Genomic DNA, 22173 nt, shown 5'->3' on the forward strand with positions numbered 1-22173 from the left:
ACTGCTAGCCGACGAGTGGGAGGAGGAGGATGCACACTCAGAAGTATCATCATGCTCACCGTCTCCTGAAGCCTCGCCTTGAACCACGGGGTCTACCCGCGGTGTGGCCACCGGCCTTGCGGAAGTAGATGCTTCTGGCCTGGACGTAGAAGCCGGGGTCTCGATCCGCAGGGCAGCGGGTGCTGACCCCCCGGCTGGGGCTGGAGCCACCACTGGGGTTGCTGGCCGAGATTCAGGAGCCCTCCTGGACCGGTCTGTGTCTTCCTCTTGAGACGACCCTCCGAACACGACACTTGCCCCACCGACTGTGGATACCTCGGGAGATAAAGGGGCAACGTTAGGACCATATCCTGAACCCGTCACCCTCCCCGATCCCCCTGCTGTTGTACCAGAGCTCCCCGGGCCCCCAGTCGCATAAACCTGGTTGACCTGTTGAGCCTGAGGGTACATGCTGGGGTGTGTATAGGCCCCCCCTGAAACGACTGCTGTTGCCCTCCTGGGCCCTGAGGGTTGGGTGCACCAGCACCCTGCCATGCCCCCCCCCCCCGAAATACCCCCCGGGAAACCCCCCAGCAGGCCCTGCTGTTTGGGGGAAGTAAGGGAAGGGGGCCGGCTGGCTCCCCGCGTAGGGCCCATACTGTGGGTTAGGCATGGGATACCCCGAGTACCCCCCTGTATTTGGGGCGGAAAATGCCCACTGCTGCTGCTGCTGCAAGGGGGCGTGCATATAGGCTTGCTGGCCCGCCCCGAACCCGGCATGGTCAAACCCTTGGGGTCCCCCCTGACCCGCCGGAGCCCCGGCGAAACCCTGAGGGGCCATATGGAAGGGCTGCTGGCCCTGATGCCATTGCTGCTGCGGGGCCTGCCAACCCTGAAAGGGAGCGGCACCGCCATCGACCCGGCCGCCGACGAAAGCGCCCGCACGGCCACCGTCCCAGCCTAAGGGGAGGAGCGACCCCCTTACTGGGGCCATGATGTTTGCCAGGGATGCCAAAGCCCCCTGACCTGCGCCACGCTGACCCCCTGTGTTCACCGGCAGAGGGCTCCATGCGGGGCCCCCGGTGATGACCCGCAGCGGGCACCCCCCCATCCCCCCCACTGCGCAAAACCCCACTAGCACTCACCCCGCTGCCTGATGCGCGCGGGGTGACATTCACAGCATCCTCAGCCTGCACTGCCGTGAGTACGCCAGCAGATGGCGCCAAAGTGCTGTCCCCAGCCGCGCTGCTCGCGGCTGGGCGCACTGTGTGTGCAGAGGAAGCTGCATGCTCCCCGCTCACAGCAGAGCCCTGCTGAGCCGGGGAGATGTCCTGGGCGCGGGGGAACCCTGTCCCCCTGTGACTGACACTGCAGGAGACGGCGCGCGCACCCGCAATGACGCGGTCGCGGCCGTCCTGCTACCTCCCCTCCCGCCGCCGCGCGCTGGCACTGTGACCAGCGGGCGGGAGGCGTCTGCCAACCACCGTGGAGGTGGTGCGGAACTCTTGGGGCGGCCGGACATGGTGAAGCTGCGCGTGGGATACAGGCCTAGTAAACAAAAAGGTATTTAGCTTCGCGTGCTGCTTCACTGTGTGGATCCGGATTCCAAGAGGAAGTTCCTGCCCCAGAGCTGGACCCTAAATACCCTGCATAAGCTGCCTCCCCTTTTGGTGCTGATTGGCCCAGCTACACCACATGCTAACCTGCCTGTGAATCATCACACTGCTCTGTGCTGCATTGCCTGTGAAGTTAACCCCCAAATCCCCGGGCTCTTAACTGCACTCTGGCCTAGACTGCCCTCGTTTTGCCTTCTGTCCATCTCTCTTTCCCTTCTCCTCCCCTCTATACACCCACCCTTACTCTCCAACTCCCTTCTCTTTCTCTCCTCTGCCCCCCTCTCCCTGCTCTTTCTCCCCCATCTCTCCCTCTCTGTCTCTCTACTCCCTTCTTCTCTCCATCTCTCTCCTTTTCTCTTTCTCTCCTCTTTCTCTCCCCCTCTCTCTGTCTTTCTGCTACCTCACTCTCTCCATCTCTCTCCTCTTCATGTACCTCTCCTCTCTCTCTCTCTCTCTCTCTCTCCCTCTCTCCCTTTCTCCCCCTCTATACCCCCACAAGACTGGCCAGCTCAATTCTATTTCTGCTGCTCTCTTTCCTTTCTCCTCCCCTCTATACATCCACCCTCACTCTCCAACTCTCTCCTCTGCCCCCCTCTCTCCCTGTCTTCCTGCTCTTTCTTCCCCATCTCTCCCTCTCTGTCTCTCTACTCCCTGGTTCTCTCCATCTCACTCCTTTTCTCTTTCTCCCCTCTTTCTCTCCCCCCTCTCTCTGTCTTTCTACCACCTCACTCTCTCAATTTCTCTCCTCTTCATGCCCCTCTCTCTATCTCCCTTTCTCTCCCTCTATACCCCCCACCATCACTTTCCATTTCTTTCTCCTCTTTCTCTCTATCTCCCCCTCTCTCTCCCACTTCCCCCACTCCCTCCCTTTCTTTCTCTCACCCGCCCTCCATCTCTCTTCCACTGTCTCCTTTTGTCTCCTCACTCTGTACCCCCCCTCCCTTGTTGTCGTCCCCCCCTTAGGCAAAGTTTTCCTCAGGTTGGCCAGCTTCTCTTCTCTTTCCCTCTCTCTCTCTCCCCCCCCCTCTATACCCCTACTTTCACTCTCTATTTCCCTGCTCTTTCTCACTCTCTAACCCCTCTCTCCCCCTCTTTCTTTCTTTCTTTCTTTCTCTCTCTGCCCTCTTTCTCTCTCCCCTTTCTGTCCCTCTACCTCCCTCACTCTCTCCATCTCTCGCTCCACTTTCTGTCACTCTCCCCTCTCTCTCTATATTCCCACCCTCACTTTCCATCTCTCTCCTCTGTCTCTCCATCTCTCCCCCTCTTTCTACCCTGACTCCCTCCCTTCCTTTCTCTCCTTCCTTCCACCCTCTCTCTCACCTGGGCACTCTCTCTTGCTTTATTCACTCTCTCTCCTTAAAACCCTCTCCCTCTCCCTAACATTGCCTTACTCTCTCTCACTCTGTTTCTCTCTCCCTTACTTTGACTCCCTATCTCTCTTTCTGACACTAACTCTTTAAGGGGCATTGTAGTGACAATGGGGTATGTGTGTGTGTGTGAGGGGGGTGTTTCAAGATTTTGCTATGGGGCCCATGAGGTTCTAATTATGCCCCTGTACTTGCTAATACCCTTTACATAAGCATAGTGTCTAGTGTGTCAGCGGTCTTTACCATGGGCCAAGAAATAGTGTTAGCGAGGGAAAAAATAGTGCTAAGTGTTGATAGAATGTAATGCTGTGCCACACCAGAGCCGTCCGGCCTAACCTTACTTACCCAATATTAACCCCTCCCTTTCATGCACCTGAATGGTATTACTAAACTAAATGTGTATCTACCACTATATATGTCTGTTGTGAGAGGCAGAAAGGAGCATGCATTTGTCGGAGGTGCATGTCCTTATTTGTCACATGGAGTATTATGGAGCTGCTCCAAGGTAAGTAAGGAGCCATTATCATGTGGCTCCTTGCTGGTTAATCGTAGACCCAATTTAGGGTAATGTAGGTGTGGGGTGCAGTTTCCCTGGATTAGTTGGGCTGGGTGGCTCTAGTGTGGCACAGCATTATATTCTATTAACACTTAGCATTATTTGTTTTCCTCACTAACACTATTTCTTAATATTTTATTTACACTTCATTTTTATTTTTTCCTTTTTTATTTCACTTTCTATATATAGCTTCATCTTCCTATCACTAATATTTATTAACACTATAGAATTTTCACTAGTATGCTGCTCTGGACTTTCTGGCTTATGCTGATTTTTTTGGGTGCTGCACCTAGATATAGTGCTAGGGACCCCAAATATACAGAGAAGCCTTGACGGCAGTTTGGGGGCTTAAATCATACATTTGCGCTAATATATGTAACCAATATCTCTAATTTATATTTCAAGTATCATGTAGTGTTCAAGACTTTTTACTAATCCCATTCAGTGATCTGAGGGAAGCAATGTATTCTTTACACTCCCACAAAGGGTCTGGGCTTTGCTGCACCTGATATGCAGGTCACAGGCCCCTGACTGGGTTCCTATGTATGTGACTAGAGAACTTTGGAGGAACTGAAGGCAGGGAAGTGTAATCGACAGAAATAATTCAGAACCAGGCGGCCATTGTGGTACCAAGTCAGAATCAGATCATAGGAAAGCCAGAACCAGAAAGTCACTAACACAGTGCCATGTTAAAAGACAATGTGATTCATCAAAATGACTAGAGGCAGATTGTACTAAAATTTGTAGAGCTATAGGGGTCGATCCTATTAGGTCCGAAGGGTGCGAAATGCCATTCATGTGCCATTTAAAAGTGCTCGCACCTATGGAGGTGCAAGCACTTTTAAGCAAATTTAGCCCGCTGTCAAGTACGCCCGGTGCCGTGATGACTCACACTTGTGAATCATCCACACCCAATAAGATCGACTCCACAGAGTGGATAGAGATAAACTACTATCCAGCTTCTAACATTCATTATTCAAATACAGCCTGTAACATGGCAGGAGCTCTTTGGTTGTCCGTTTCTCTCTCTCCCCATTTTTACCCTCCACTTAAATAGAATTCACCCCTTAGTGTTTCCAAGAAAACTTATACCCCTTTCACACCAGAAATGCAGGGACAAACCTGGGAATTACATTCCCGGGACAAGCAGGGACATTCCCGGGTTGGGACCCTTTCACACCAAAAAAGTCCCTGCATGTGTGAAGGGGGCAGGAAGGAGGCCCTCAGGACGTAGTGAGGAGGTGGACAGTCAGGGGGATGGCATCGGGCAGTCGGCGGGATGGTGGCGGAGGTGGGCAGGAGGTGGTAAGAATACTCACCCCAGTTGCTGGTCCTCCGCGCAGGCCGGGGATCCACACAGGCAGCGGCGCAAATGACGGAACAGGCGGAGGATGAAGATGATGCAGCTCTCCGGCGCCCTGTCCCGTCATTTGCGTCCACCGCCTGCGTGGATTCTTGGACAGACAGGACACGAGGACCGGCAACCCGGGTAAGTATACCCTACCCCAGGAACCCGGGAACAACCCTGCTACCTAGCAGGGTTGGATTGCCGGCAAATTAGCCCGGTAATTTGGTAACTTTCACACCAGCGGTAGTACCGGGTTGCTCCCGGACTCAATCCGGGAATTTAGGCTGGTGTGAAAGGGGTATTAGAGGAAACCAGTAGAAATTTTATTAAAAATCTTACAACTGCAGAATGACTTCTTACCCTATGGCAGCCTTAATAATATACATCCTTAAAGTTATACATGAGTATATGTTCTTTAACTCCAGGCAAGGTATTCCTGAGAGTTACGATGGACAAAACACTAGGAAGGACCACAAGGTGTTGATGATAATGCAAGGACTGTGGATCAAGCATTTGTGACCATTTTCAAAATGGAAACTGGCATGGGCTGAATAGAAATAGATCCTTTTACAGCCTGAGGTCAGGGCTAATAGCAGACAGACTAAGGGCCTAATTTAAAGTAGTTTGGCGAGGATTCCCCCAAATGGCGAGGTTTACGGCTAATGCAGCAAGCCCGCTGCATATAGCCGCTAGCCTCACTGTTTGATGGCCGCACTCACTGTTTCCACCTCGCTTTTTAGAAATAGCGAGTTGGAAACTGCAAATGCAGGGGTCAGTTGAATACCGAGGGTGGGCTATGACGGCGAGCAATAGGTACTGCTTGCCGTCATACTGTATCTCACCTGATCGGCATTGAATATACCCCATATTGTCAATTATTAATCATATTTTGATAATACATTACACAATTTTGCAAATTTTTGCTCCCATTACATTTCTTAACATTGGGAACCTATGTACTAAACAACTTGTGCACTAAGTTGTCCTTAAATATATCTTTAAAATGTAGAGTACGTCAGCACTGCTGCTACAGTCTTCATGAACTAAAGAATTAAAATCTGCCTCCAGCGGCACACACCTTCCCTCTAGCAATGCACTTGGCAGTACAACTCCCAGCTGCTCCGGACTCAGCTGGTGCAGCCTTCTCCAGATAAATCTGCACTGTTCAATGGGCAGCACAAAGGTTCCAAGCTAGCTGTCACACGTCACCACATCCAAACAGCTGAGACTTGCTTGCCCTGGTGACAGGTCTGTAACCTTGGTCAGATGCTCATTGACCTTAGAGGTTTAACACTTGACCTCAGTTTAGCGACCCTACAGATATTGTTTGAAAATAGTTGAAATAAACAATGTGTGTGTAAAGAGATGCATCTCATTAAATATAAATGTGACCAAAGGGCACTCTGAATAGCATCATTCCTGTATTTTGTGTTTTGATAGTCCAATTCTTCGAATTATTATAAATGCAAACTATAATTATCACCCCTAAGTTCTATTATGCCTATTATCGTAACACCTATATTTACTATAGTGTAGCTATGATTTTTATTGGATCACCAAAGTAAAGCTTGTACATAAAAAAACAACAACATTCAACAACAGTTTCTGCATATAGCAATCTTTATTAGGCAATTCCAGAGCCTGATGTCATCAAATATTTTATATACAGGTTGAGTATCCCTTACCCAAATATCCGTTATCCGAATTATTCCAAGAACCAGAAAGAGAAATTTTTATTTTTTTTTGCTAAAAACTGGGGACATTTTAAACAGCACTACTGAGTGCATGATATGTAACTGACACTAAACATGTGCAAGACAATAAATGCTTGGCATTCAAATTCAGTGCCTGAGATAGTACACATTTTTGTTTCATGTTTTGAAACCTTGTTTTATGCACAAATAAAATATATTTATGTGTATTTCATGTGGTTGATGTGTTCATACAGAATGAATGCAAGATACTTCAAAATACATCAATGGATAGTTGAATAGTTAAATGATAGTAAGGGTCCGCTGGAGGAGGCATTGTCTCCCTTCTAGGAACTGAACCTTGTTAAGGGAAAAGGAAAGACCTAAACCGGAGGGGCACATTGGTCTGGGCAGATGCCCAGAGAGTAGGGCTCACTATTTGGCGCTAGAGCGCCCCTGAGTGGCGAAACTTGATCCACTGTTGTAATATTGAAGAGCATAGGAGGGGGTAGTCTGGGTTCTTTTTTGTTGAGTGTATATGCCTGTTTTTTTTTTTTTGTTTGTTTTCTGTGTTTTGTTTTTTGTTTTCTCATTTTACAGTGACTGTCTGCGTGATAATCTAAATATATGTATTTTATATGTTGAAACTAATAAAAATGAATTAATAAAAAAAAAAAAAAAAAATACATCAATGGAATAGTAAAATATTCTGAAATACGGAATAATCTGTTATCCAAAATTCTCCAGGTCCCAAGCATCTTGGATAAGGGATACTCAACCTGTACTGTAGTTTGTTGCTTCATTCTCTTGCCCCCTTGTTCCTCCTTCTGACTGCTTTATGGCTGCCACCCTGCATCCACGGCAGTCATCTCAAGCCCCATCTTGTTACCGCCCAGACAGCTGCATGGCATTGGCAGGCCCTGCGACTTCCTCATTGTTTAGGGCCCACTCTGCTGCCCCTGTGCCCATAGGTGTGTAGATGACCGGAGAGTGTAGGGTGACCCAGCCTCCGCTTCTCCCTTATCTGCACATACTTTGGGGCCGGGAGTGGCTCTGGCACGGGGTGCATGCACTCACAGAGCTTCAGTGGTGTAGTCTTCCTGGGGGCGCCTGGCTTCAAGGCCATCTGAACATATTGTTTCAATGGCCAGCTGCCGAAGGGTCCCCAATTCTGAGTTGAGGCAGATTGGGCTGTGGGCATCTGATTCCTGAGCTTCTTGGGAGGCAGTAGAGAATTCTGCCTGGTTACTCTGATTGTGAATCACACACATACAGAGTGACCAGGCAGCATTCTCTACGTGCCTCTCAACTGCAGCCAAACAGTGAATGGCTGTCAGCATGCAGAGTGGTGCATGGCTGGAGCTATTCACTGTATGGAAGCAAGTGGAGAGATGGCATTGGACCACAGGAGGGGTGTGTTATAATTTTTTTGTTTACATTTTTTTCCATGAATGGGAGTGGATGGGACCCCAAATGCCTTGCTTTGCCTTGGGCGTACAATGCTGTTAAGATGGCCCTGCATTGCTAGCAGGCGAGAGTGGCACTGGGGATGGTGATGGCCAGGTGGAGTTCTCCGATGCAGAGGGCTTGCAGCGTGGATGCCTCATTGGGAGATAGGGGGGCGATAGAGTGGTGGCAGTGATGCAGGGGCTGTTGGCCATCTAAGGACTCACCTGCACGGTAATGGGGAAGGGCTCAGCCGGGTTGCTACTACCAGGGCTGAGCTTGGCGGGCAGTCTACAAGGTTGCCAGGTGCCTGTGTCTAGGTCACCAGCTTTTACCTCCACCCCTTGAACTAGACACACTAGACACAACTGTAGATCTAGCCCTATGTGGTTTCCCTGGGACTGTTACATTTGACCCTTCAGAGTTGTCAGCTTCCTTTTCCTCAGTGGCTGCAGCTCTCGCTTCCTTGATGTCAGCTATCACATCAGGCTCTAAGCAAGCCCCAGAATTGCTCTGTTTTTGCAGGCTTTTAGTGATATGGGCAGGGACGGCGCTACCCGCTCAGCAGAACCTGCAACGCAGGGAGGCGCCAGGCTAATAGGCGCTCTTCTGCTCTGCGACTCTGTCTGTAAGGATGTGCGCTGCTGCCAGCTGCCGCTATGCCTGTCAGTGTATGGCAGATAGCTGAGCCGGCAGCAGAAGGTGAGGGAGGGGAGGACTTACATCGGAGAAAGCAGCAGCAGGGAAAGTCCCATATCTCCCTCAGTGCGGTGCCCAGCCCCTCCCCCGATCTCAGAATCAGGGTCAGGACAGCATGTGCCGAGCTGTGATTGGAGGAGTTCAGCACATGCTGATTAGATGAGCCTCTGGTTGGAGGAGCTGATCACATGCCCCTCTGACCCCTGCAACACTGAGGATCCCAGGGCTAATGGCTCCATCTGTGACTACAGTATGTATCCAGGGCCCTGCCTGCCTCTATCTCTGTAGCTACTACTCCTGTGTCTGTGCAGCCTCTTTCTCTTCTGCCCAGCATCTGTCCTCCTTCTCTTTAACCAGCACCTGCCCTCCTCTCTCTCTATCCAGCATCTGCTGCCCTTCTCTCTCTATCCAGCATCTGCTCCCCTGCCTCTCTACCCTGCATCTATCCCAGGCATGTCCAAAGTCAGGCCCGGGGGCCAAATGCAGCCCGTGCTGTCATTTCAAGCGGCCCGCAGCCTCCAGCTGGAAGCGGGCAGAGCATCAGATGTGGAAAGCACAGCACAGGACACTAGAGATGGGACCCCGGCAAGCGCGCCTTTACCTTGCTGTCTACTGCAGTGAGGAGGTGCTGGCCGCCACAGATAGATGTGTTTGGCATCCTACCCCTGCTGCTGCAATCGTATATTACCCTACTCCACAATCACAGTGACAGCAGTGTTTGGGGAGGGGGGCAGCAAGGGGGAAGCTTTCTCCCGTAACATGCAGAGTGGAGGAGGGCAGCAGTGGGAGCCCAAGCATCTCCTGTCCTTACAGTGCCTGCTTTGCCTCTCCTTCCTCTGGCTCACACAAGGGGCTGGGAAACAGAAAAGGGAGGGGGCAGAATGGGGGACATACAGTGAATGGAGGCAGTGATGGCGATTCAGAGAAGGGGGAGCAGGGGCAGGCTGGGGGACATACAGTGAATGCGGGTAGAATGGGGTACATAGTGAATGGGGGTCATACAGTGAAGTAGGGTCAGGTTTGGGGACATACAATGAATGGAGCCACTGATGGACATTAAGAGAAGGGGGGCAGGCTGGGGGACAGAGTGGGGAACATACAGTGAATGGGGGACATACAGTGAAGGAGGGGAAGGCTGGGGGACATACAGTGAATGGGGGCAGGCTGGGGGACATAGGGTGAATGGGAGCAGAGTGGTGTATCATTCTGATGTGATTAATGATTCAAAGAACGTCAGGCTGAATGGTCGGCCCCCACACATTTACACTTCATCAAATCTGGCCCTCATCGCAAAAAGTTTGGACACCCCTGATCTATCCCCTCACTGATCAGCATTTGCTCCCCCCTTCTGCCCAGAATCTGTCCCACTCTCTTTACCCAGCATCTACCCCCCCCCCCTTCTGCCAAGTATCTGCCCCCCTCTCTCTCTGCAGTACAAGGGAAGGGGGGACACAGTTATGATCAGTTAAAACATAACATTTCTTAACATATGAATAAAAAGGGAAAATACATCACAGTACGCACTAAACACTAAGCCTGCAAAATAGTCAGACATAGGGCCTGTTTCAGCAAGATTCGCTAAGCAGCAATCATTTGCTGCTTAGTAAGTCCATAAATGCCGAACGGCGTAAATAGATAAATTACTGTATTGCCCAGAAAATTAGTATAGGAGAGTGAACAGGTACCAGACAGTGTGTAACCACAGCTTTGTGGACCACTGTCCGAGCTCTGCCACCCCTCTCTCTGCTGAGCATCTATCTCCAGCTTCTGTCCCCCTCTCTCTCTCTCTACCCAGCAACTGTCCCCTCTCTCTTTGCTCAGCATCTAGGGGTACTATTATGTGGCTATGCCCCATGCTTATGATAACATGCACTATTTCTGTGCCTTTTTTAATAAAATGGGAGGGCGCAAATTTATAGGTTGCGGGGAGGGGCCGGGGGGGGCGCCGGACACCCTAGCACCGGCCCTGGATATGGGGTATCAGTTTGGGGGTAGCGCATCTGCATCAGCAGGCAGCAGTACTTCTCCGGCTTTGTTGTCCTTCTTCCCGGATGACTGGCTTTGGGGCTCTGGGGGTGGATTCATCTTTTCTTTCAGATGCCGAGGCGGTGGTGGATTAGCCAGGAACGTCAGGTGTGGAGTCAGTGGAGTCTGTCATGGATCTTTCGCATGCCTCCTCTTCTTCCATCCAACGGTCAAGTCTGTCTTCCCGTTCGCCCAAGACATCAGTTAGTAGTGCCCCTTAAGCCTCAATGTGTGCAGCTACAGTAAATATGCTAGGAAGGAAGGTGGTAGGCGCTAGAAGCATACTAAGTGCAGGCGGGTTGCTGGGGTGGTGTATTGCGATTATACAGTCATGTTGCACAGGCTTTATGTTAGCTTCTGTAGGAAGATTCAAAAGGGGGATCATGTTGACATATTCGTTGACCGAGGATAAGAAAACTTTTAAGGCCCCTAGAGCAAAGGATGGTATTGGAGTTGAGGCCTTTAAGTCATTTGATAATTGCTTGGCAGAGTGCTATTTAGAACATCGGCCTGGCGAGCATGTTAACATAATTTGATACATGCACATGATACATGTGGCTAAGTATACTGCATAGGCAAATGCAGGGGAGGGTGGGGGGGGGGGGGTTGCACAGAAACTCCCCTCCTCATGGCAAGTTCCTGAATTTATGACAAAAGCACTGGTATATAATATGATCAATAGAGCTGCCATCACATCAGTGTAAGGGACAAAGCAGAGCTGCTGCACATGCCCTGTGGAAGCAGCTTCTTCTACCAAGTTTGCTGTGTGTGTGGGTGGATCTAAGTCCTCAAACATCACAATAGACCAGAGAGTAGCTGCCAGGAGGAAGAGTCAGGAGCCTTAACATGAGGTGGGAGAATGTGAGCTTAGAAATTGCAATACTGGTTCTATAATGTCTGTGTATTTATTTATTTATTATACTATGTTTAACATTTTCCTGACCACTCATCTTATTTAAATGTTTAAAACAGCCTATACTATAGACCATCTGTACTGTTAAATATTAATACTGTATTCCATACAGTATCCAGTGAATAAAAAAAGACCAATTTGCAGGGCTGTTACCGCTCCCCAGACTCCCATACTTACGCCAATGCGCTGCAGAGTGGGAGACTTTGGATTACAATTGGAAGCCCTCCTCTAAAAATCCTGCGTTTGCCACTGCACTAGAGTAGTTTAGTGGGTTTATGATGAGCAATTTAGATGTAAGCAGGATTGCCTGAGGGTTATGGATTTTGGCTGCAAGGATGTGGAAGTGTTTATTGAAGTTATTAGGGCTCAGCAGGAGAAGGAAAGTTCTCCTGCTGGCATGTCCCTGATTTCACAAAGCATTTCATACTCTTGAAGGGCATGAAGGACTGGACTAGAGTGACTCTCTTGATAGTAGCTGTCCCATTGACACATCCCTTCTCATGGCTATACTTGGGGTGGTTCCAGACATTGGTTTGTCAGTTTTCGAGGCCCTGATATTCCAATTAGATTTATCCATGGCTTACCATGGCACTTGGGTTTTGGAGTGGGAGGATGCAATTATACTTCGCACCGACATGCGTATAGATCAGTGGTATCAAACTCATGGCCCTCCAGCAGTTGTGGAACTACACATCCCAGCATGCCCTGCCACAGTTTTAGCAATCCATTATATAAAATCTGTGGCAAGGCATGCTGGGATGTGTAGTTCCATAATAGCTGGAGGACCATGCGTTTGACACCACTGGTGTAGATGATAGGTCCTTATGGTCTAGGATTTGTCATTCTAAAACAGATCAGATGTGCAAAGTAAAATGGGTTCCTTTGGTGCGCTCCATTTCCTTGGATATCTGTACAGTGACGTTGGCCTTTCGCATTTGTCTGGCCTTCCTCGGATGGTTCGTGGCTGTTGCACTATGACAGGTCACCTATTAATAGGTATCAGTTTAGATCCGTGGTTCCCAACCTGGGGTAAAAATACCCCTGGGGGTACACTGCAGTCCAGTTGGGGGAACTTCAGGGCCTGCTTTACCATTACACAGCTTTAGGAAACTGCCTAGGATGCGGGGATCTGGGGGGGGGGGGGTGCCACCAAGTGAGCCTATCAAAAAATCATGGATGTCTATGAGGATTCTTGTTGTACTTAGTGCAGGTGGCGGCTGTGGAACTTCTAAGACCTCACCTCCATACTTTTCCTTGAGGCATACTTCCCTAATTTGCTGCCCCCTCCTCTTTGTGGTGGCGAAAGGAGGCCTCCAAAGAAAGCATGGGACTTCCCCCCTTCCTGGGAGGCAGGGAGGACCACCCAATTTTTTAGTAGTAGCAAGTATGCCAAGGGGCTGGAAAGTGGGTGTTGGTGGCAGTATTGGGGGGGGGCAGTTTTGCCTAGGGTGCTGAGAAACCCTGGGGTACTTGAAAGTAATATTGGTAATGGCGGAAGAACATTCACAACTAACCATTTTCCCAGTTTATAAACTGCTGGTTATGATAACGAAATGCCCATTTCTTCATCCAATATATCTGTATGCAACAAAGATTCACACCACAGCAAACTGAAAATGAGATTATTTGCTGCTCAATATGTTTAATAACAAATATGATAAATAAGAGACTGATTACAGATATTACCATATTAGCAACAGAATTTGGAAGACTTCAATAATATTTGACAACCTTAAGCCAATTGTGGGTTTTATTCTGGTCCACACACTACGCTGCAAAATTTGAGGATAAAACACCACCTGTCCCTCGCTCAGCTGACTGATATGATGCCATGCCGAGTGTTAGTCTGTGGGATTGTGTTTGGGGCACGGGGCTCTTTAGGCTGCTGTTGCTGGGCTGCTCCATGGCATCATATCGTACACTTTCCATCACCCCTTTAGTTTATTATTTATTTATTTATTTATTAACAGTTTAGTTTGTTTAGTATATATGTAGCACCCTTCCCATTTATTATTACCTCTTACTTATGTAAGACTTATCACACATAATTTCCCTTATCCCTTTACTATCACTTTCATTTCACACCAATGTGATGCCATGGGGTGGTTCTGCTAGGCTGGGCTGGCCTGGGGGGTCCCATGCCCTGGACCTGTCTCAGAGTAGTGTTAGGGATATGTCCTATTGAGGTAACCTGGACGTGGTGGACAAGCCCATAATAATGGCCATCATTATGCTAAGAACCTCAGAAATGCAATATAGCAATGATATTAAAAGGTCTAGCACAGTGGTCAGGGAACTCGGTCCTCATTACCCCACACAGTGCATGTTTTGCTGGTAACCCAGCAGGTGCACAGGTGTACTAATTACTCACAGACACATTTTATAAGGTCCGCAGGTGGAGTTAATTATTTCACTTGTGATTCTGTGAGGAGACCTGCAAAACATGCACTGCGTGGGGTAATGAGGACCGAGTTCCCTGACCACTGGTCTCAGAGGCGGAACAAGAGAGTTATGGGCCCAGGTGCAAAAATATAGTCTGGGCCCCCCAAACACACACAGAAAAATGCATAGTGTTTTTTTTTTGTTTCCTTCAAATTTAAAGCACAATACACATTATGCTGTACACTGTAATGCTAATTACACATTCACACACCGTAATGCCCATTACACATTATGCTACATGTAATTCCCCACAGTACTCCTGCTTATAAGGTTAATACCTCAATTATTGTTCCTTACACAATGCCCCCAGTAGTGTCCATTACATATAATGCCCCCAGTAGTGGAGAGTGAAGAGAGTGTTGGAGAGAAAGAGGGAGAGACAGGTGGAGACAGGGTGCTAAAGAGGGAGAGAGATAGAAAGAGAGGGAGACGGTGGTAGTGGAAGAGAGAAAGTGAGAGAGAGGGAGGATGTAATAAGCAGGACAGACACTACCTGACTACAGCACAGGATGGGGCGGCATAGACAGACAGACGGAGCACCATATGGGTGCATTGATGGGCAGACAGATGGATGGGAGGATGAACAGAACACTATGTGGGGGGTATGGGTAAAAACAGGACCAGGACAAGACCCCCAGACTGCCGGACATCAAAAACTGCAGTCCGGAGCTTGTAGCATCTGGTCCGGGGGGTGTCCTGTCACCAGGGAGTGGAGGAGTGGGAGAATAAATCCTCCCTGTATGGTCCGGGCATGTAGCAAACACCGGACGGTCCGGACCACATGGGGAGGCTGCTATCTCCCCTTCCTCATGTCCCTGGTGATAGCTATCACAGGGACCTCCCCAGACAAGACACCCCCCCGGACCGGACACTACAAGCCCCGGACTGTAGATTTTGATGTCCGGTCCGGCGTTGAGTCCGGGTCCGGTTTTTACATAGTCCCCTATGTGGGTGCATAGATGGGCAGATGGTGTGGGGGCTCATAAACAGATGGAAAGAGGCATAGTTAGACAGACAGGTTGTCTGATGGGCATTGCCTAGACAGACAGATAAGGGGGCATAGACAGACAGACGGCTGGGTGAGAGAATGGTGAGCAGAGGGTCACACTCAGACTGTGTTACTCAGTGTACAAATACCCTGACATCTCCCTCTGCAGGCCACCCCACCCAGTCCCAGCCCTGACAGCAGCTGCCAACTCTGGGGTTCCATGTGTTTGGTTCCACTCACTTCATGTGTGCGGCTCCCCTCCTCCTTTCCCCGTATGCGCGGCTCCCCTCCTCAACTCCCTTCTGTGTGCGGTGCGCGGCTCCCCTCCTTCACTCCCCGTGTGCGGTGCGCGGCTCTCCTCCTCCACTCCCCATGTGTGCGGCTGACCTCCTCCACTCCTTGTGCTTGTGGCTACCAGTACCTCTGACTGGTGGTCCACTGCAGCATCAAGGACAGGATGCCGGTCCCCAGCGCTGCCTGCTGCATCTGATGTAATGATGTGCTTTAAAGCACTGCTTCCGGTCACTCTCCGTCTCCGCCGGGCACGTGACATGAAGTAAACCTGGCACTTGCCAGCCACGAACCCGCAGGTTCAGGGGTGCGGGGGGGGGGGAGAATAGCCTGCGCACGCACCGTGTCCCCCCGATGGCGGCTGATGCTCTTACATATTTTATTAAACGGGAATGGCGGCATGCCGCGCGGATGGTGGCACCGGGCCCCTTTGACCCCTTGGGCCCCGGTGCAGTGCACCGTCTGCACCGGCGGTAATTCCGCCCCTGACTGGTCTAGCATTTATATTTAGTGTGCACCTGCAAACTCCTCCTCCTGCTTGCTGGTCCTATTTTTATGTTGAGGCCTAGAGCTGTAGTCCCTTCCACCTAATTGTTAATCCAGCCATGGCCACCCACTGATAGATGCCGCCTGCTTGGTTTCGGTATAGTGGGTCGACAATGTCTAGGTCGACAGTCACTAGGTTGGCTACTAATGGTCGACAGTCACTAGGTTGACATATGAAAATGGTCGACATACCATAGGTTGACATTGCTAGAAGGTTGACACAAGCTAAAAGTTGACATAGATGTGGTCGACACTCAAAAGGCTGCCACAAATTTTTCCATTTTTGTCTATGTGGACATGAACACAGTATAAGTGTACCGTATAAGTGTACCGCGTCCTCTCACATGGCTCGCTGCACTCGCCATGCTTCGGGCGCAGTGCCTCGTTGACTTGTGTTTAACTTAGTGTCAACCATGTCGACCATAAGTTTGTGTCGACCTTCTGTCAATACCGACCTACGACCTATGGTATGTCAACAATTTCCAGGTGTGGACCTAGTCACTGTCGACCATCAATTATCGGCCTAGTGACTGTAAATCTAGACATTGTCGACCAAGGACCGCATACCCTGCTGATTTTGCATATTGTTTTACAGCAGCTGCTTCCAAAGAAGTACTGACTGTACCACCTCTAAATCAGGCCCTCTGTCAGAAACGTTTCAGGCTTTACAGAAAGTAGATTATCAATAGATTAAAATCTCTCATCTTTATTACACCTTAAAAAAAAAAACTAATTCTGTACCTGTAGGACAAGGTCACAAGAAAAAGTTTTTTTATTTCATTAAAAATATATGTATATATATCTTATATAATGGGGCAATTATCCTTGTGTTTATACTCATATTTTGAAAAACATGTGACACCTATGTACTGTACCTAAGCAATGCACTGTATAATTAATTCACAGTTGACGGACTCTCTCTCCCTCTCTTAGGTGTCTTAGCACCATCTAGTGGAGTATGGGTAATATATTATCTTGCTGTTAGCCTTAGCTACAGTAGTATTTTTATTCGCATTTCAAAGCTGATACTCATCATGTACAAATATCTTTCTACTATGCAGAGGCATATTTCTAATGAGTACATGCAAAAATCGCCATAAAAATGGCCACCGTGACCAGTGTTCCCTCTAAGCTGTGCGCGCTTGCGCACGCACACAACTCGATGAGTGTGCGCACAGACATTACAACAGAGCGCACAAGTCGTCCCTTTTTGCAGTTGTGGACTCAATTAATGTGTTTCACCCATTAACTACATTGTGTGCTGTGTTTTGAATGTTTAAATGTTTAATATAATTTTGAAGTCAAGTTAACACAAATGCTGAACGTCATTTTCCAGTTATATATAAGTGACGCACAAAAATGTAAATTTAATTCCAAAGTTGCACAGCCAAAATCTTTAGCCGCACACAGCCTTCATAAAATTAGAGGGAACATTGACCGTGACATGCGTAGTAGGAGGGCTCCAGGAGGAGGTCTGACCAGAGGAGGCTTCACACAGGCCTTCTCCTCACTGCCCCTGGTGTACTGCTTATTGCTTGTACTGTATGCTGTTCCAGCTTGCAAATGAGTATGCTCCTATCACATTCACTCCTGCGATGTTGTACTTAATGGCTGACAATATGACTAGCTATATTGTATCTTAAAATTGGCTACAATTGGCCATACACCACATGATTTATTCCCATAATATACTGAACTCAGTTATGTCTGCTGCAGCCAAATTTCCCATCTTTACTGTGTATAAGTTCCAGTGCAGCATAATGATATATTAAAGATAAATCTCTCCAAGAGTCAATATCTATGCTTAAATTTTATGTTTTACTATCATTGCAACTCCGGTGAATCTTTCTTTATTTCTAGTTTTCCATTTGTGACATATTATTTCTAATATTGTGACTGAAATGTTATTAATTAAGTAATTGGCAGTACAGGTTGAGTAACCCTTATCTAAATATCCGTCATCCAAATTATTCCGAATCCAAATATCCCTTATCCAAATTATTCCCAAAACCATACGTTCCAGAAAGTGAATATTTTTTTTTGCTAAAAGCGATGCTGGGGACATCTGTAATAGCACTATATGTAACATACACGATATGTAACTGGCACTAAATATGTGCAAGACAATGATTGCTTGGCATTCAAATTCAGTATCTGAGATAGGACACAAACTTTGTTTCATGATTTGAAACCTTGTTTTATGCACAAATAAAATATATTATGTACAGTATGTATGTGTGTGCGTTCAATGTGTTTGTACAACATAAATGCAAGTGCCAACAGTGTGCAAGATGGTGCTTTGATGATGGCAGTATTACAACCTGACAGTTGGCGCGTCCGTCGTTGCACATTCAGATGCACGCTTGCACACCAGAAGGGATGTAGTATTTGCATATACTCCAGCCTTGAGCAGGGCCGAAACTAGGTTTTTCGGTAACACCCCCACCCCCCACAACAACGCATTCAACACCCAGTCTGCGAAGTGGGATAGCTTCCAGAACCCTGGACACTGTGTGGGTCTGCATCCTGTCCTGGCAGCAGCATCTCCCACAGGCTCCCGACACAGAGCAGCAAGCGGGAAAGCTCTGCACAGGCCCGGGAAGTGGCTTTCGCCTGTTGTCAACACCAGGGGGAGAGGGAAACTGACTGGAGCTGAGAGCGTGGGCTGCGACAGATAAGTCCTGCTCTGTCTACTATCAGGCGCGGGAGCTGTGCGCTGTGATGTGCGGGGCAGCTCTCCTGCTGGTTACATGTTGCTGCAGGTGGAGCAGGCGCATAGGAAGGGGCACCTTCTGCAAGCCCCTGGCAGTGTCGAGCACCGAACACTCTGCATGGGATCTGTCCGGCTCCACTTTGCAGCGAGTCCGGAAAGCACGGAGATAGGGAGCGCAGGAAGGAGATCGATGCTGGCTGCTCATCCCACACTACAGCACTGCCACCTCCACTGGGATTGCAGGAGGGGTGGCACAGCAAACCGGCATTCTGGTCCGGCGGCTTCCGGTTCTCGAGGAGAACAGCGGGACTTCCACTGCAAGGTTCCTCAGGTGTGCCCCCCTATGCCCAGGGCACTTGACCCCCTAGCTCCCCCCTAGTTACGGCCCTGCCTTGAGCATTAGGATAGGGGATATCTCAGCCAGCTCTCACATATATTTTATTTTATAGAATTTCACTAGTGGTACACTGTGTCTTGTTCTTATGTTAAACTAAGCATTAAATAAAGTGTTGTACTTTTATTCAAAGTACAACAAACCATGCTTGACTTGCCCACCCTCCCAGAATGGCCGTTAGGCTCCCGAAAATTGGATCCCCTTCCTGCCCCCCTCAGGGAGGTGGGCAAATCTCCAACAGCAACCGCAGCCCCCTTCCCCACTGTACCAAATACTGGATTTCGCAGGTCTGCCGCAAGGGGGTGGGGCTAAAATGATGTAAATCGCACCATTTCACGCCATTTTAATCCCTTCCCCAATCCGCCGTGGACTGCCAAGGGGTAATGTCAGCCTCGTCCCACCCCCCTGACACATACTATCTAGTCTCCTCTATGGGCTTCTCCCGGAGAGGTGAAAAAATAAGTATGCAAAAACCTAGTTTTTATTTCTACTGCCCTAAAAAAAATATATATGTTTGAAAATAGTATGTACACACATGTGTCAGGTCTTAAAATATATGGCAGAAAACAATACTCATGTTATGTCAATAGCCATCACTGTATTTCCCAACAGATCATAGTATGTGCTAAAGGTCCTGTTTACTCCTATATTGATGTTTCACCTGTGTCCCTTTGTATTTTTTTCTTCTGCAGACTTTGAATATTTTGCATGAGTTTCTGTAACTGTTGACATTGACGTTGTGCTATTAGAGAAGCCTGATACTCCAGTTTCTGCTGCTGCTCCTGGTACTTCCTGCATGCATTCTGGTATGTAACAAAGAGATTCCTGCAACAACAGAAAACACAACTTACTGAATATGGGGGCGCACGCATCCATCTAGCACCCTAATACATGTACTGTCTTCACATAATGGACCTTACTCTAGTCCATACGCTCCCCTGCGCGTTCGCACAGAGGAGCGATGGTGTGTGACTGCGCATGTGCAGCTGCTTGGCATAAGCGGGCATGGCAAATTGATTGATGCAGATGTGGGGGGCAGGCAGCTGGTGAGGTGTGTTAGATCTGCGCGCGCTTGCAAAATTGACCATCGAATGATTTGGGCCCCGCACGCAAGTCTGTGAATAAATACTTATGCTAAACATTAGCCTAGGGGGGTGAGGGTGTTACCCTGGCGGGGGGAGCCCCCCTGCATTTTTCGGCTGGGGGGCGCAGAATTAATAGTTACGCCACTGGATACTAAAGACAAATTCACTTTAGAAATAACAAAACGCTAATGAAAACTAAAGCAGAAAAGACAGATGAATAAATACTGAAGAATATACCTGATCAGAGGCAGACAAATGAGCAAGAGGACTGGGTCTCAACAATTCAGAGTATTCAGCACACAGGACCCAATGGGGTTAAAAATGTAAACAAAATGCAAAAAAGCGGGCACGCAGCTCATCTCTGATAATGAGGGAAATTCCAGTGACTGACATCACTGCAGTGGCGTAACTATAAATTTTCCTCCCCACTGCCAAAAAGTTTGTGGCACCCCCCCTGGCTCCTCACCAGCGTGTCATGTGATGACGTCACATGCATAACGGAGAAGCTGAAGCAGGAGAGAGGCAGAAAGACCAGCAGACGCTGCTGATGCCCCTGGCTCCGACACGTCCCAGGCCGCCCCAGCACACCCATCTGCCCGCCCATCCTGTGCACAGTAGCCAATAGCTATCAGTCAATTAAATCAGTAGGGGGGATTTATCATCTTTGTCATGGCCGCGCTGTGGCTAACTCGCCTCCAGTGCTCAGCCAGCAGGCAGGCAGCAGCATGTCAGTGCGTCGAGCGGGTGCCGGCGCCCTCACAGACCCCATTGCCGCTTGATCCCCCAAGCGGCAACTGGGGCTGCCTTACAGTAGTTACGCAACTGCATCAGTGAATTCCCTCAGCCTATCAGGAGCAGCCTCCAGGGGAGCTCCACACCTAATTGACTGTGTGCTCCTCCATAGACACGCATGTTCAGAATTTAACTTGTGTGTCTATGGTTGGTTTCCACCATAGACGCCTATGTAAAACTATGTAAAAGTTTTAACATATGCATGTATGGTGGGAACTGGCATTTCAAGCTAACCGCAAAGTCAATTGGGGTCAACCACAAAGGTGACCCCAATTGACTTTGCGGGCAGCCTGAGTTGCCGGCTTTGTAAATTTTGCCCAATGACTCATATCTCTTCCTCCTTATACAGTCATCATTAGGAAGCTTATCTTTCATCTCCTCTGAATATACAGACTTATAATTTTCCATCATATTAATCTAGTTTGCGTTGCACTTTGCAGTACATCTAATCATGCTACATGGCATACTGCTCCATCATGTAATATACATTGAATTTCTTTATAATAAGCTTTTTGCATTTTAACTACACCGCCTCAATAAATATTAATTCAGAAATCCAGAAACATTACACATGACCAGAATTCTAAGTGTCACATAGAAAAGGAGGGTGCATAGTGCACTGTTGGTCATTTAAAGAAGGGACAATTTTCGAGGGACAAATATTGTTCCTGAATGACAGTTGGCAGCTATAGCCTCCTGTCCCAATTTCTGTATAGTGTATATAGAAAAATAAATTAATTGTCTAACATTGAAATACCTGTGGGCTTTAAAGAAATCTTTAATCATTTGTGCAGATTGGGCATTCTGAGCTTGGACTTTAGAGGATAATGCATCCAGTTCTGATGTTAGACCTTCAATTTGTACTCGTATTTCACTGCTCCTGGAAATATAAAATGTAACACCATGAAAACATAACTTTCTGTAGCCCCACTAGCTTGCTAAGGAAAAGGCACTAGTCCTGGCTGATTGGTCAAGCCAGGAAACAGTGTCTTATAAGTGCTCATATTTAATTTTAAAAGTACTTGTGGTGGGCATGTCCTACATTTCTGCCTGCTGTGCACCTGTTTTTCGATGTTTGTTTTCTCCTTTACGATAGGGTGGCCGGAATGGAGTTAACAATGATGCTGGTTTTTCTAGTTGCTTCATGTCAGTCATACAGAGTCACATTACATACAGTCCATATCTTATTCCCCCATCAATAGCACGTAGGCTGGTTGCAGGAGGGGAGGGTGACCTACTCTTCTGGGAGTCCAGTAGAGTAGCACAGTACAGGGGCTGATAT

The 22173-nt window shown here is 48.4% G+C and overlaps 1 protein-coding gene across 4 annotated transcripts in view; it reads right to left on the bottom strand.

Moving 5' to 3' along the window:
* Positions 1–13257: 13257 nt before the first annotated feature.
* The window catches only part of USHBP1 (USH1 protein network component harmonin binding protein 1), a 40928-nt gene continuing 32012 nt past the window's right edge, over positions 13258–22173 (bottom strand). For all 4 annotated transcript variants that reach the window (XM_083181933.1, XM_083181923.1, XM_083181949.1 and 1 more), the window contains 2 exons: positions 21649–21771; positions 13258–19839 (listed from right to left, as the gene is read on the bottom strand). In XM_083181933.1, the coding sequence (XP_083038059.1) occupies positions 19659–19839; positions 21649–21771 (304 nt within the window). In that variant the 3' untranslated portion in view covers positions 13258–19658. The remainder of the gene's footprint in view (positions 19840–21648; positions 21772–22173) is intronic.

The sequence above is a fragment of the Crinia signifera genome, chromosome 1 (assembly GCF_055691185.1).
Source record: "Crinia signifera chromosome 1, ASM5569118v1, whole genome shotgun sequence".
Lineage (NCBI taxonomy): Eukaryota > Metazoa > Chordata > Amphibia > Anura > Myobatrachidae > Crinia > Crinia signifera.